Consider the following 14589-nt stretch of genomic DNA (forward strand, 5'->3'; position numbering starts at 1 on the left):
TAAAATAAAGCCCTTGCTCTTAGAAATAAAAATGGGTGAAATAATATTTTTTTTAAAAATAAGTGGTTGGAAAAGAAAAAAAAAGTTTCAATTTATGTGTTATATTATTTTATAAAATATTGTATGATTGAAAATAAGATAAAAAAAATAAAATATAATGTAATGAAATTTAATGGGGGCCAAACAGGAGCGAAGAACCATGCTAGAGGAAGGCTGTGACTTCGGAGGGAAGAATAATTTTTTATTAAGCAGAATTCACAGCGTGAGAGACGATCACTCCTTTTATCAATCATTTTCGATCATTTTAGCATTAAATAATGTTATTTACAGTGAAAACTATCGGCAGTCGTCCTATGTAGCGTATATTTGGCAATTTTTAATTTGATGTATAATTTAAAAAATAACTATCATATTTATGTATCAAATATCAAATTGTCAAGTGTATGTCACATAGGACGGCTACCGTCAATTTTCACTACGAATAATTTTTACTACGAATAACATTACTCTTTAACATTTTCCTAGAATAAAATAAAGAAGTATCGCTTTCCGTTGGGAGTTTGTATTCATAACCACGCTCAAACATCGGAGCGTGAGACTAACGATGCACACGTGAAATTCAGAGGGTGCCAGGTGGTTTTATGCATATTTTTGTCCCTTCTACTGACAGTTTTTCTTATGGAAAAGTACCTCTGCAAATTGAAACTCAATAATTCAATTCGATCCGAACAAGTTTACCGTTTCCCCTTTTTGGGGTAAAATATACTGTAAAATTATGTTTTTTTGAAGAATATATGATTAAAAAATATGAATTTTTCATTGAAATAAATGTATAATTATTTTATAGGAGAATGTGTGACTGAAACTAAGATTTGAAAAAATACATTCTTGAAAAAATGAGGCTCGAACATGAGTTAAATATCGAACTAAAAATTTAATTTTTGATTCCAGTATTTAAAATCGAAAATTCAAAACAAACTGATTTGTTTTATATATTGAGAATTGTCAATGTACAACCACATAAACGAAGTATTCATTTTAAATTATACTTCATTTCAATTTTTTAAGAATGTGCAGCTATAGACAGAGAAATAAAATAAAGTTTGTAAAGCTGAATGTGTAAGAAGTACGTGAAAATTTAGCCCTCATTTGGCATAAATTAAAATTCAGATTTTAATTTAAGTTAAAATTAACAACTAATTTTAACAACATATTTGTGGGATCCACCACTTTGAAACATACAATTCAACAACTTTTATTAAAATCTACTAAAAATCTGATTTCAATCCACATCAAACAAGGGCTAAATAAATATTTGTACACTTCCTGCCGTTAACATTGATTATGAGGCTATAAAAATGGTTAGGAACCAACTTGCTATTGAAGCAATAGATTGAGGACGAACAGTGAAATCTTAAAAAAAAAAATCTATATGGTTAGATTTTCAAAGATTTTATAAGAAATTTGTAAAAAAATGGTTTGCTGTTTAAGTGGTAAAATAAAATAATATTATTAAAAAAATGTATAAATTGCCTTTTCACTTATATTAGACGCATGGATACATTTTTGCAACATTGACATTATGGTCGTATATCAGTTTTTTGAATTTTCGAACTTTACAATAACATTTGTTGAATACAGTAATTGATGTGGTTAAACTTTCGTTATCATCTCCAACTATTTGTTAATGGGGAGCTTTCAATGCATCAAATTTTTCTGTAAAAGATCTAAATTCTTAAATTAAATTAATATGACAGTACGTATTTAACTTTATAAAAACTAATCTTCCTCTTCACGCACCATCATCTTCATCGATTCGCTTCCTTAATCTACGGGGATTAGGGAAGAAATCTCCTTGAATTTGCAGTCAAAATCACATCCCATTATCTACAAATTGGGGAATTTCTCCAATTCGTCGACATGGACAAATTAGGGGCAAAAAATCGACTCGACTTCACTCTTATGGGGTGTGTATCAAGGGGGGATTTCTCCAGTATATAGGGAGAGAAATCCCCTTGAATTCATTGTTGGTTCGTTGGTGTCGACGAGTCGGGATGATTCTCTGTGTCAATAATTCAAGGAGTTTCTTCCGATTGAGATAGGGACGAAGACGGGTTGGGGGGGGGGTGTTGAATGAGAGGGTAGAGTGAAGAACATGATTAGCTTTTACTTTTCTTTTCACAAGTTAAAATTTACATTGTTCTATTAATTTAACCAAGAGTTTTGATCGGTTGTCAAGTATATTTGTCAAAAGTATTGGTTAATCAAACGTTTCTTTTGTTAAGACTTACGAATTACTAATCTATTTCTTTCCAAATTATGAAGATTCATTTCTCAAAAAACTAATTCATTCCCTAGCTATGAGAAAAAAAAATAATGGATTAAACTTGTCTATAACACCATGTACAAATATATTTGTACCACAAACATTCGTTTATGTTAAAATTGAAAAAATAAATATAGAACTAGTTAACTTGTCAAGTCGAACACAAGCATTATTGGCTAAACTTAAAAATTTAATTGTAAGTTTGAATTAAATCTTTGTAAGCCCTTGCTAAAAACACATAGAGATAGGATTTAATAATTAAATTGGCTAGTCCAATTTAGCATGATGAAAAGTAGAATTGAAGATTATCCTTTCTTTCATATCATGATGTACAACTTTTTGGGTCATATCGAATTATTTAATTTGAATTTGATTTTGATTTTGATTTTGATATTTGAGGATTGGCTTTTTGTCAAGCTAGGGACAGATAGCCGCCCCATGTGTTTCAATCAATGTCTATGGTCACAATAGATAGACAAAGGTAATCGAGTTTGAAAAATAACTCTCTTGATTTCAAAAGTCTCTTATGACATACATTAAAAGCATATTTGCTATATGATATTAATCTCTTGTTCGGGATCCATTAAAATCAATTTTTTGGTCAAAATATATTTTGAAATAGTAATTTTATGAAGAATCATGATTAAAAATGAAGGAAAAATTTTGAATTTATGTATAAAATTATTTTATTGGAGAATGCATGATTAAAAAGAAGAAAGAAAAAATGTATTTTGATTAAAATAGAGTCCAAATTGGGGCTAAATATAATTAATCAGTACAATAAATAAAAATTTAATTTGTTTTTAATTTTTAATATTGTAGATATTATCAAGTCGAGATGGCTAGTCGTTATGATTTCTTCCGTTATGGTATTCCATACATACCAAGAACCATACTTCGAATAGAGAGCACAATGACGCTAATTTGTCCGTAAACTTGTTAAGCAATTTCAAATAGTTATAGCATTAGAAAAACACAAATAAAAATTCACATGTGAATTAGAAAGAGGCTCTAGAATAGTTGTGATGTCAATGATTTGATTGGGGGTTGGCAAAGAAAATAAGCCCCTGTTTGAGCCACATTTTTACCTCATTAAAATGAAAAATATGATCGTTATCCATCACATCAAGCCACCATTTTTGAATTTCTATCTCTGGTGTGGAGCCCATAATGGCTCTATTTCTCATTCTCATTATAATGTGACTCAAACAGGCTCTAAATAAATAAAAAGAATAAGATCCAACTCGATATTTTTTGTTGGATGTCATTTATCTATCTGATCATGACCCGTACGATGGCTCAAGTCATTTTTATGCACTACAAGTTCATTCTATCAGGGTGGCATTCCCAATAATTGTACCCGTGATGCTTTTAAAAAATTATAGGGAACAATACCTTGAAACCAATCAAATCGATCAAAAATTGATCTAATCCGATTATGCTAAGGATTGATTTTGAAACTATTTTGTTCTATTTTCAAGTTACGTTTTTACCGACTTAGTCCTCACCACAAGACAAATTCTTTCTCTAGTAATAACTCAATCTTCTATATTCTTTCCCATATAAATTTCATCTTTCAAAACCCCCTTTGAATATTTACCTAGATTCCGTTTCTAGCTACCTTTATCATTTTTTCCTCAAATGAACATGTTTAAATATATTGTGTTGTCTAGTGTAATAACGGACGATTTATTCATAATGTGAGATAATAACCAAATAGTCACTAAACTTTATAAATTTTTTTTTAAAGGATTATTGAAATTTAAAAATCACCAAAATCATCACTGAATGTTGTAAAATAATTTTATGAGGTTACTGAACTTTAAATATTACTCATTCTCATTCATCACTAAATTTTACAAAAAAATTTCACGGGATCACTAAATTTCATGTGCATGCACTATATGTATAGATGCACCCTCTTGCAGTGTTCAAGTAACCTCACTACGAAAACCCCATAGAAGCCCATATAAAGCCCAATTAAAAGCCCATCTTGTTAGTGAACACTCATTTATAATCCAGGCCTGTTTAAGTCTTTGTTGATAGAGCGACAGAGGAGACAGGGAGATCTTGTATTGCAGTGATTTCTACTCTTCTACTTCTCCCGAGGTAGTTTCAGATTTATCTGCGTAGAAGAATCGCTCTTTATATGTTAATTTTGCACTCGATCTGATTGTTGTGAATGGTTTTTTTTATTTGAACACTACCTCGATCTAAGATTCTCATCTACTAGCTCCTTAAATTTTTTTTTTTTCGAATTTATTGTTAGTTGATGGTAATCTTCCTCTAGCAGCAGAATTTTCTCTTGAACTTTTCGTGTGGTTGTTTATGGTTTCTTGTCGTTTTTAGAACCGGCCTGTCCTCAAGTGTAATCGGTAACAATTTTATCCATTGCTTCTTCAAGTCTTTCCTTTATTGGTAATTTAACTTAAATACTAAAATTTATAGCAATTACTCTGTGTAAACTCAGATCCTCTATTATGGCTTCAATGTCATCTTCACGCCTAAATGTAACTAAATGAATGCTATGAATTCAGTCTCAGCGTGCTTAATCCTATATATTTGAATTTCAAAGTGCAGTTTGAAGTGTCCAACTTATATATATCCCTTCTATTCTTAACAGCCAAAACAGTGTCGCCAATGAATAAAAGACGTCAAAGATAGATTTGATGTCTTATAAGTTCATCCATGAGTAAAACAAAAAGAAATATTGCCACTATTATTTCTTACCCTTGTAATTGATTCTTCATAGACATTTCTCACAAAATATTTTGTAGCATTGCACACATCTTAGCACTTCCCTTGACATTGCAACTTTTGCTCTCACTTCCCTTGACATTGCAACTTTTGCTCTCTCATGATCAGTAAATATTGCATACAAATCTTGCATCTTTTTTCTCTGTGCTTTCTTACCAATCTCCAAAGTGAATAAATCTTCTTGGACCATAAGCTGGATCAAATTAATACTAATAGATCAATAGGAACAATAATACATTGATTTGGCGGGATCAAATTGATACTAACAAACCAATGCACCAATGATATTCATTTCTTTGATAATAGGAATAATAATACAATGTGGCATGCATGTAATTTCTTCTTCTCTGATTGCTTTAGTTTGTATGTAAGTTATGTTCGATTGTTGCCGTGAAATCCAATTTTCTTCATCTACCCCTAATGCTCAATTGATTATATATTTCTTTGGAATAATTACTTCTGAGTAGTAAGAATGCAAAAGGTGAAGTTTTGCCTGTAAATGGGGGAGCCTAAGAGTCTGAATTAACAAAATTTGTAAAATGGGGTTTAGAAGAAAGATGGAAGCAAATGTTAAGGAGGTTATAAAAGTACCTTCATTTAAATGGCATTCACTTTTTAGGAGAATGTAAATCTACCATCATTGTCATTTGCTTTCGAGGATGTTTATTTTTTACAGTTTTTTTATGACTACAAACTGGGTAATATATGTAGATAATGCCAACTAGGTACCTTCTTTTTGTGGACAATCCTATTTAACAATTGATATGAAAACATTTCACAATGAATGCATATTCTTTAAGGGGTTCTTCTTGGATGAGTTAAGATTGGTATACTATTAAACCTTTTCAAGAATTCTTTGACTTGGATGGGGAATGGTGCTAATCTAGAAATTAAATCTCTATCTCCTCTTTTCTGGAGCAATTATTCCAAATTTTATTTCAAACTAAGTACTTAGCTAATAAGTGATCTCTGTCCAAAATGACTCTTACACCCATTTATGAAATTACTACTGCAGGTGTTCTTCACTGGGGTGGTTCTAGAAACAGTATGTCCGGCACAGAGGAAGTCAAAGAGCAAACAGAAGTCGTTATGGAGGACAGTGAAAAGTCCATGCCGTCAACCAAACAGGAGGTCTTGTTCAACTCATCATCCTTTGTGCTATTTCTAGATTTGTATTTGTCATTATCTTTGACAAAATTTCCCCCCTTCTTTATTAGGAAGAAGCTGTTAAGAAGAAATATGGAGGAATCATGCCCAAGAAACCGCCACTAATTTCAAAGGTAATACAGTTACTTTTGATTATGCTTCTATGGGAAGTGCAGGTGCCGAGAACCTGAACATTGTGCAGGTCCAGCTCCATCCTTTTTTAAAATATCTACTTTTGTTGTCAGGATCATGAACGTGCCTACTTTGATTCTGCTGATTGGGCTTTGGGAAAGGTACTTCCTCTTGATAGCACCTTCTCCGACTTGTTCATACTTAGAGCATATAGAAGTTAAAAATTGGCATGCTCTATAAATACCTAACATCCATCAATGTTGTATGATTACAGCAAGGTGTAGAGAAGCCTAAAGGACCTCTCGAGGCTCTTCGACCAAAGTTACAGGTGAATTTTCCCTGGACATGCTACTTCTGAACAGAGTGCAATGACCTTTCATATGCTGTGGCATGAGTTTTCTGTTTTGAATTGCTAGTTTTGGTTCAACACATATATTTTAATTCTTTGGCTAACCAGAAAATTAGCAAAAGCAGAATTTGTCTGCTCAAAAAATTAATTTTTGCTCTATATGATTAAATGATGAATAGCTAATGTTGTGAAAGTGTCGCTGCTTTGCTTGTTGATATATGCTGATGAGTCCATAAACGTATTCTAATGCAAGTAAATCTTTCCGTTGGACATCTACTGCAACTTAATGTTTCTGACTGTGAGAAGTCAATTATGATATTTAATGGAGCTAATCTGTATATATATATACACACAACTCTAGCTGTTTCCCTCTTTTTTCCAATGTTTACTATTTTGAAGTTGCATATGATTCCCTTTCATCTAAATTACAAATAATGGTGGACCCTGAAGTGCCTGATTGACAATATGATCTTAGAACATGGATTTAATGTTTATGTGATGATGATGATATTATATATCACAAGAAAGCTAAAATTTTGATTTAGCTTTATAGTCACACGAATAAATGGATGATTTAACTGAATCCAATAATATATTCAGCCCCTGTTTGTTTTCCATTCTTTCTTCATTAAAATGAAAAAGATGACAATTATCCATCACATCAAGCCGTCAAATTTGAATTTCTATCTCTTGTGTGGGGTCCATAACGGCTATATTTTTCATTCTTATTTTTACAAAAATGGGAAACAAACGCCCCCTCAGTAATTGAATAGCTTCTTTGATCGATTTTCATTCTAAATATAAAGCTGTTCTTCCTCAGATCTGATTCTTTCTGCCAAATATGAATATAACTCTTCTCAAAAACTGTCAGGGTTGCAATGAAGGTTAATTACATCAAAAAGTTAAAATTGACATTAGTGCTGAGATAGAAAATGGTCGTCTTTCACTTCATTGTGTTATCATCAGAAAGTTGATGAGCCTTGAGACTAGTAGATTTCTGCACATAAATTTTATGATCATCTGCTGATTATCAATTGCTTCCTTTTTCACTTGATGTTCTAGCCAACTCAACAGCAAACACGATACCGCAAATCTCCTTATGCTCCATCAGCAGGTGAAGGTATGGATTGTAATTGATCGTATTTCTTCATGGATTTGCCTGTTCATTTAGATACTTCCATTTGTTTTTGGTTTTTTTTTTCATCCTCCTCTTGCTGTTTTTGTTTTATTTTTTTTCACAAGTAAATCGTGTTTTTAAGAATCATTTCACACCCGGTGGGATGGTAAAACTCAGTTCCCCAGTTTTCTCCCAAAATGGCATCTCTTACTAATTTTCTTCTTCGCTTCTATCTTTGTGTAGATGGAAATACTTCCCCATCGGAGGAGGCGACAACAAATGAATGAAAATTAGGCTTCGATCCTTTTCTCGTCGAGGCCATTGATTGTTACTCAACTTGATGTATAAATGAGTGACCTGCTACTGAAATAAAAAACTTGGACGATCTTCAGTACTTCTTTAGGAAGAATTCACCAACACATTGTAATTGGTGCTGTAATTTTCCAGTCTGGAGTACTTCTTAATCTTGTTCCTGTTGTGGACTATTTTCCTGCTATACTGTCAAGATTTCGGACCATTTATTCGAGTTTCTAAGCAGTTCTATTATTACCCTATTAGAAACCATCTCATACAAAAACTTAGATGTTCGATTTTTCATCTTCTAAATAACCCTTCATGTCCAAATTAGATTCATGTTAATTTGAAGGTTTTATATGTGGACAAATTTTCATAATGACAACTTGAATTCATTCTTTGATACGATGTCAAATTATGCATATTGTAAAAATGCAAAAGGGAAATCTCAGAAGCTGTTGGTTCGCCAAAAATTTAGGTGAACTGGAGCCAATTTTATCAGTTCATTTTACTAAAAAAGACTAATTTTTTTTATCTACGGCTTCAACTTCAATGCGAACCATGAAGCTTTCAAGGCGATTTTTTAAACATTGGTTATTAGAGGTGAAAAAAAAAAATTATTTTCAAGAGTTGACCATCCGATGTGCCCATAGTGATGGCAATGCGGCTCGGCCCTTTAACCTATGAGCTTGACTCGGGCTTGTGGCTCGTCCCTTGAATTTGGCTCAGCTTGGTTCATGAGCTCGTGGTCTCACGAGCCACGAGCTCGCAGGCTGAGCCGAGCTCACGAGCTTGTGATTTTTTTAATTTTTTTTTTTGGGTAAATTTGCACATTTTTTACTTTTTTTTTAAAATTTTTATTTATTATAAATTTGCATTTTTTTTACTAGCCCATGAGCTCGGCTCATGGGCACACGATCCACGAGCCGAGCATGCTCGGCTTGTGGGATTGAGCCCTGCTCAGTGACGAGCCCGAGTCGCCCACGAGTCTAAGGGCCAAGTTGATGAGTCGCTCAACTCGTTTGACATCCCTAAGTGCCCATCGAACAAGGAACGTTTAGAAGAAACCAAAATGAATACTATTGAGTCAGGTGAATTAAGTAATAGATGCCTGTTGAAATTCAAACCTGCCCAGTCCTTCCAGGGCCTTCCTGAAAGAGAATCAATTATTCCACATTCAAGATTCAGACACAACAACATTTGAAACCCTTGTTTGATAATCATTCTTTCTTATACTCATTTTCGATCACATATTCTTAAATCTTTAATGCTCAAAAGTGTTCAAATCATTATAAAATTGTCATGTAATTCAGTAATTGTCGTAGAAATAGTTCTCTTAAAGTTGAAAACCAAGATGAACTTCTTAAAGATAAACACATATGAATAGCAAGTTAATTAAGCAATTAGTTCCTGACTTCCAATTTACTTGTGAAATTAATATTTAATAATTGAAACCTTTCAAATCTTTATAAAATATCATTTGATCATCATTAGCCCTCATTTATTCGAGTTTCTAAGCAGTTCTATTATTACCCTATTAGAAACCATCTCATACAAAAACTTAAATGTTCGATTTTTCATCTTCTAAATAACCCTTCATGTCCAAATTAGATTCATGTTAATTTGAAGGTTTTATATGTGGACAAATTTTCATAATGACAACTTGAATTCGTTCTTTGATACGATGTCAAATTATGCATATTGTAAAAATGCAAAAGGGAAATCTCAGAAGCTGTTGGTTCGCCAAAAATTTAGGTGAACTGGAGCCAATTTTATCAGTTCATTTTACTAAAAAAGACTAATTTTTTTTTATCTACAGCTTCAACTTCAATGCGAACCATGGAGCTTTCAAGGCGATTTTTTAAACATTGGTTATTAGAGGTGAAAAAAAAAATTATTTTCAAGAGTTGACCATCCGATGTGCCCATAGTGATGGCAATGCGGCTCTGCCCTTTAACCTATGAGCTTGACTCGGGCTTGTGGCTCGTCCCTCGAGTTTGGCTCAGCTTGGTTCATGAGCTCGTGGTCTCACGAGCCACGAGCTCGCAGGCCGAGCCGAGCTCACGAGCTTGTGATTTTTTTAATTTTTTTTGTTGGATAAATTTGCACATATTTTACTTTTTTTTAAAAAAATTTTATTTATTATAAATTTGCATTTTTTTTACTAGCCCATGAGCCGAGCTCATGGGCACACGATCCACGAGCCGAGCATGTTCGGCTTGTGGGATTGAGCCGTTGCTCAGTGACGAGCCCGAGTCGCCCACGAGCCTAAGGGCCAAGTTGATAAGTCGCTCAACTCGTTTGACATCCCTAAGTGCCCATTGAACAAGGAACGTTTGAAAGAAACCAAAATGAATACTATTGAGTCAAGTGAATTAAGTAATAGATGCCTGTTGAAATTCAAACCTGCCCAGTCCTTCCAGGGCCTACCTGAAAGACAATCAATTATTCCACATGCAAGATTCAGACACAAAACAACCTCTGAAACCCTTGTTTCATAATCATTCTTTCTCATACTCATTTTCGATCACATATTTTCAAATCTTTAATGCTCAAAAGTGTTCAAATCATTATAAAATTGTCATTTAATTCAGTAATTGTCGTAGAAATAGTTCTCTTAAAGTTGAAAACCAAGATGAACTTCTTAAAGATAAACACATATGAATAGCAAGTTAATTAAGCAATTAGTTCCCAACTTCCAATTTACTTGTGAAATTAATATTTAATAATTGAAACCTTTCAAATCTTTATAAAATATCATTTGATCATCATTAGCCCCTATTTGACCCTCATTTTCAAATATTTAGTTTTTATCATTACTCAGTTTCAATTATATATTTTATGAGGCTCAAAATTTTATCAATTTTTTAAACACATTTTATTAAACCCTTGTTTGACCTCCATTATTTTCAAATACATTTTTCTCTCACTTCTTTGTAACCACACATTTTTCGTTAAAATAATATGACGTGTAAATTCAAATTTTTTTTCTTATTTTTTAACTACACGTTCTCTATTAATCTACTATTCAAAAATGTATTCTTATGATAAAATGAGGCTCAAATAGGCCATAATTATTATTAAAATAAACTAAAAATATGATTTTTATTTTTTTTATTTTTTTAAAACTAAACCAAATAACATAAATGATTATCAATTCACATTATTATGTACCAATTCAAGTGAGTTGAGATTTGTTATTCATTTTGTTGTCTACCCAATTACAATTTGATATATCATGAAAAATTAAAATGATCATCACTTTTAATTTTTCAACCTTAAAATCAATTTTAATTTTTCATGTTGTGTCAATTTGTAATTGGGTGGACAGTAAATTTGACAGCATAAATGGACAAAAAATCTCAAACTCAGTTCAAGCAAGACTAACTTCATAAAAATTACATTAAATTTTTTCGTCAGTAACAAAATTGCTCCTTTTAAATTGTGGGACCAATATTCTGATAGGATAATAGGTTGGGGATCAGCTGATAAATTTGCCTAGCAAAATATCATTTGGCCTACAAATTTACTACATTTATATCATGATTGATAGTTTTGTTTACACTCTTTGTTATGACACGTAGTTTTACTATTAATTTTAATAACACTGATTCAAATTAATAGCTTCGATTTTGACACCTCAAAGGGTGTCAAATTAGTTGTACACAAACAACTAGCATAATTCTTTGAATAAAGTTAAGTGTATAGAGTCATTGTTTGAATTCCATTCTTTTAAAAATTCATTATTTTTAAATTTATTTTTAATTATACATTCTTCAATAAAATAAATGTTACACTCAAATTTAAAACCTTTTCTTAATTTTTAATCACACGTTCTCCATCAATCTACTGTTCAAAATGTATTATTTTCTTCAAAATGGGGATTAAAGAAGGACTACATGTATAACTGATGATGGACATTAGCTTAACCACAAATTTTAAGGATTTTTGTTTTTAGCTAATACTGTAAGAAATTGCGTCGTTGTGACTCGAGATTGCCTGATTGATTTAGAAACTGGAAATTAATTGTTAACAAATTAAATGAGAAGTAATTAGTTGGGCTCGAACGATTATTTATAACAAACACATGTTCCCACAAAAGTTATGACTATTTGCAGGGACGGTGCCTGCTCAATGTCGAATGGTCTAGAAAGTTGGTGAGTAATGACTGGGAGCTTTGTGTTAATTAAGCCACGTTTGACGTCCATTACATCAAAAATCTTTTTTTTTTCTTTTTTTTAATTCATTTTCAATGACACATTCTCACAATAAAATATGTTGTACGTAAACACAAAAAAATTACCCTATTTGAGCCACATTAATAGAAAAATGAAAATGAAATATATAGTCGTTACAAATCCCATACAAGAAATAGATTTTCAAATATGGTTGCTTGATGTGATGGATAACAGTCATATTTTTCATTTTGATGAGTAAATAATAAGAAACAAACGAGAGCCTAGTTTTTATCCACACGTTTTTCAAAAAATCACTATTCCAAAATTTAGTTTCCTCCAAAAACTCATTTTAATTGATTTTAAACAGGAGCTAAATGCCAAATGAATAATAATATTTCTCACTAGTGGATTGATGGTAATTTGGCAGGAAATTGTGATAATTCTGATCGAACTCAATAAATATAGAAGGGTAATTGAACATGGTAAAAATGAAAAATGCTATTCAACCAAGTGCAAAACCAAGCTCAAAAACAGAGCTCAGATCTTAGATCTGGAAAAAAAAAAAAAAAAAAAGTGAAATTGGGGACTGAGGTGACCCTGTTTTTGAGTCTGGCTCAATAGTAGGGCTAAAGTAGCAATGGACAACGCAACAAAGCTATGGCTATTGAGTATGACTTAGGGGAATGGATAATGAATGTCGGGGTAAGACTACTAGCTCCGTCCCTCTCCAAAGTGCTTATCGGTCCACTTAGATGCAAAATATCTTTGACAAAAGGAAGCGAAGCTACAGGGTGCTCCTCCGTATGCAGAGGACTTGTCTCTAATGGTCAAGTTATGGTTTTATAATTTTTATTATTTCAACACCACATGCTATTCATTTAATTTTATTAGAAACTTTAAATTTTGTTTGCATTTGCACAATTATTATCTAAAGTCATATCGTGCTTGAAATTGTAAATGACTTCACAACGAGTTTTATTGTGTATATAACGTATCTAATTTGACTTCAGAATAGGTTTATTGTGTATATAACACCTCTAATTTTGAACATTCACTAAGTTACTCACACACAATAATGCTGTTGACTTGTGAATATCAACAAGAAAAAACTAAGCGCGATGTATCAAAAAAGAAGGGAAATAAAATATTCTCGTTGGAGACTTGCATGGATAAAAACTTATTTGAGTGTCGTTTTCAAAAACCAGCCATAAGAATAACTTGTGAGGAAAATGTCCGACTACTAAACATTACACTTCATATTACAGAGCTGCCGATTAATCCGCCCTAAAGTTTTCTGGGGATTTGGGGGTTTTCTCCAAGTATAATCTTATTAATATTCGATCATCAATTCACGCTACTTCGTTCAGTTAAACGTTTAACTGAGTCAATGGCAGCATCTATGTCCAGTCAGATGGGGAACATTTATGGTGTGTTCTCTTTGCCGTTTTCTATTTTTGATTTTTCAAAACGGTGAAAACACGTTCTTTTTTCCGTTTTCGAAAATGAATTTTCGAAAAAAAAATTGTGAAGAAAACACAAAACGACATTTTTGTCGTTTTGGACATTTTCAGTACAAAAAAGGAAAAAAATTGAAAACACGGGAATTGGTTCCAAAATGACGAAAAGAACGTATTTTCAACAATTTCAAAACAGACACTCAAAATACAAAATCTAAAATGAATTTAAAACTCAAAACTATAAAATTGAAATATGAAGAGAACAACCCCCCTGGTTTCTTCCAAGAAAATTTATCTTACCTGGTGCTATTGACATTATATGCTAATTAGAGCCTTTAAAAAACAGAGTTGATTGGAAATAAAGAGCACTCACGTTCCATTGAAATTGAAAACGATGGTTTTAACTTCCCCCAAAATATTAACTTGGTAAAGGGATGGATTTCAAGCAGAATCAATATCATAATGAAGCAGAGTGCAACCATGAATCTAAGATAAGGAAGTTTGTGTTTGTTACATGTTCAATTTCGCTATTTTATCCCCTATGCTCTGTTCTCCGTGCTTTAATGCATATTGAAGATAACTACCTTCAGTTCAATTGATTTTTCACCCCTAACCGGACTCATTCGCCAATTGATTTCCGACCTCCACCAATTCTCTGTCTTGTTAATGCCTTCGAACGGCTGTCAGTTTTCATTTTGCTACTATAATACACAAAATACCTGTCAATTCTTTATATATATATATATATATATATATATATATGAACCACGATTTTCCTTGTAAATATCTTCTGCTAGGAAAAATTGAAGCCATAAGAATTATGCTCTACTAGG

At 32.2% G+C, this 14589-nt stretch overlaps 1 protein-coding gene across 2 annotated transcripts; it reads left to right on the forward strand.

The window, feature by feature from the left end:
* Positions 1 to 4329: 4329 nt before the first annotated feature.
* Positions 4330 to 8376, forward strand: LOC111411711. 2 transcript variants are annotated; one of them, XM_023042276.1, is made up of 7 exons: positions 4330 to 4435; positions 6099 to 6214; positions 6301 to 6363; positions 6475 to 6522; positions 6636 to 6689; positions 7773 to 7830; positions 8071 to 8376. In XM_023042276.1, exons 2-7 carry the CDS (start codon positions 6131 to 6133, stop codon positions 8112 to 8114), a joined length of 351 nt encoding a protein of 116 aa, XP_022898044.1. In that variant the 5' UTR covers positions 4330 to 4435; positions 6099 to 6130; the 3' UTR covers positions 8115 to 8376. The 2 variants fall into 2 exon arrangements, with proteins under 2 accessions (XP_022898044.1, XP_022898045.1); XM_023042277.1 differs by lacking the exon at positions 4330 to 4435 and adding an exon at positions 4574 to 4701.
* Positions 8377 to 14589: the final 6213 nt, after the last annotated feature.

The sequence above is a fragment of the Olea europaea genome, chromosome 16 (assembly GCF_002742605.1).
Source record: "Olea europaea var. sylvestris chromosome 16, O_europaea_v1, whole genome shotgun sequence".
Classification (NCBI taxonomy): domain Eukaryota; kingdom Viridiplantae; phylum Streptophyta; class Magnoliopsida; order Lamiales; family Oleaceae; genus Olea; species Olea europaea.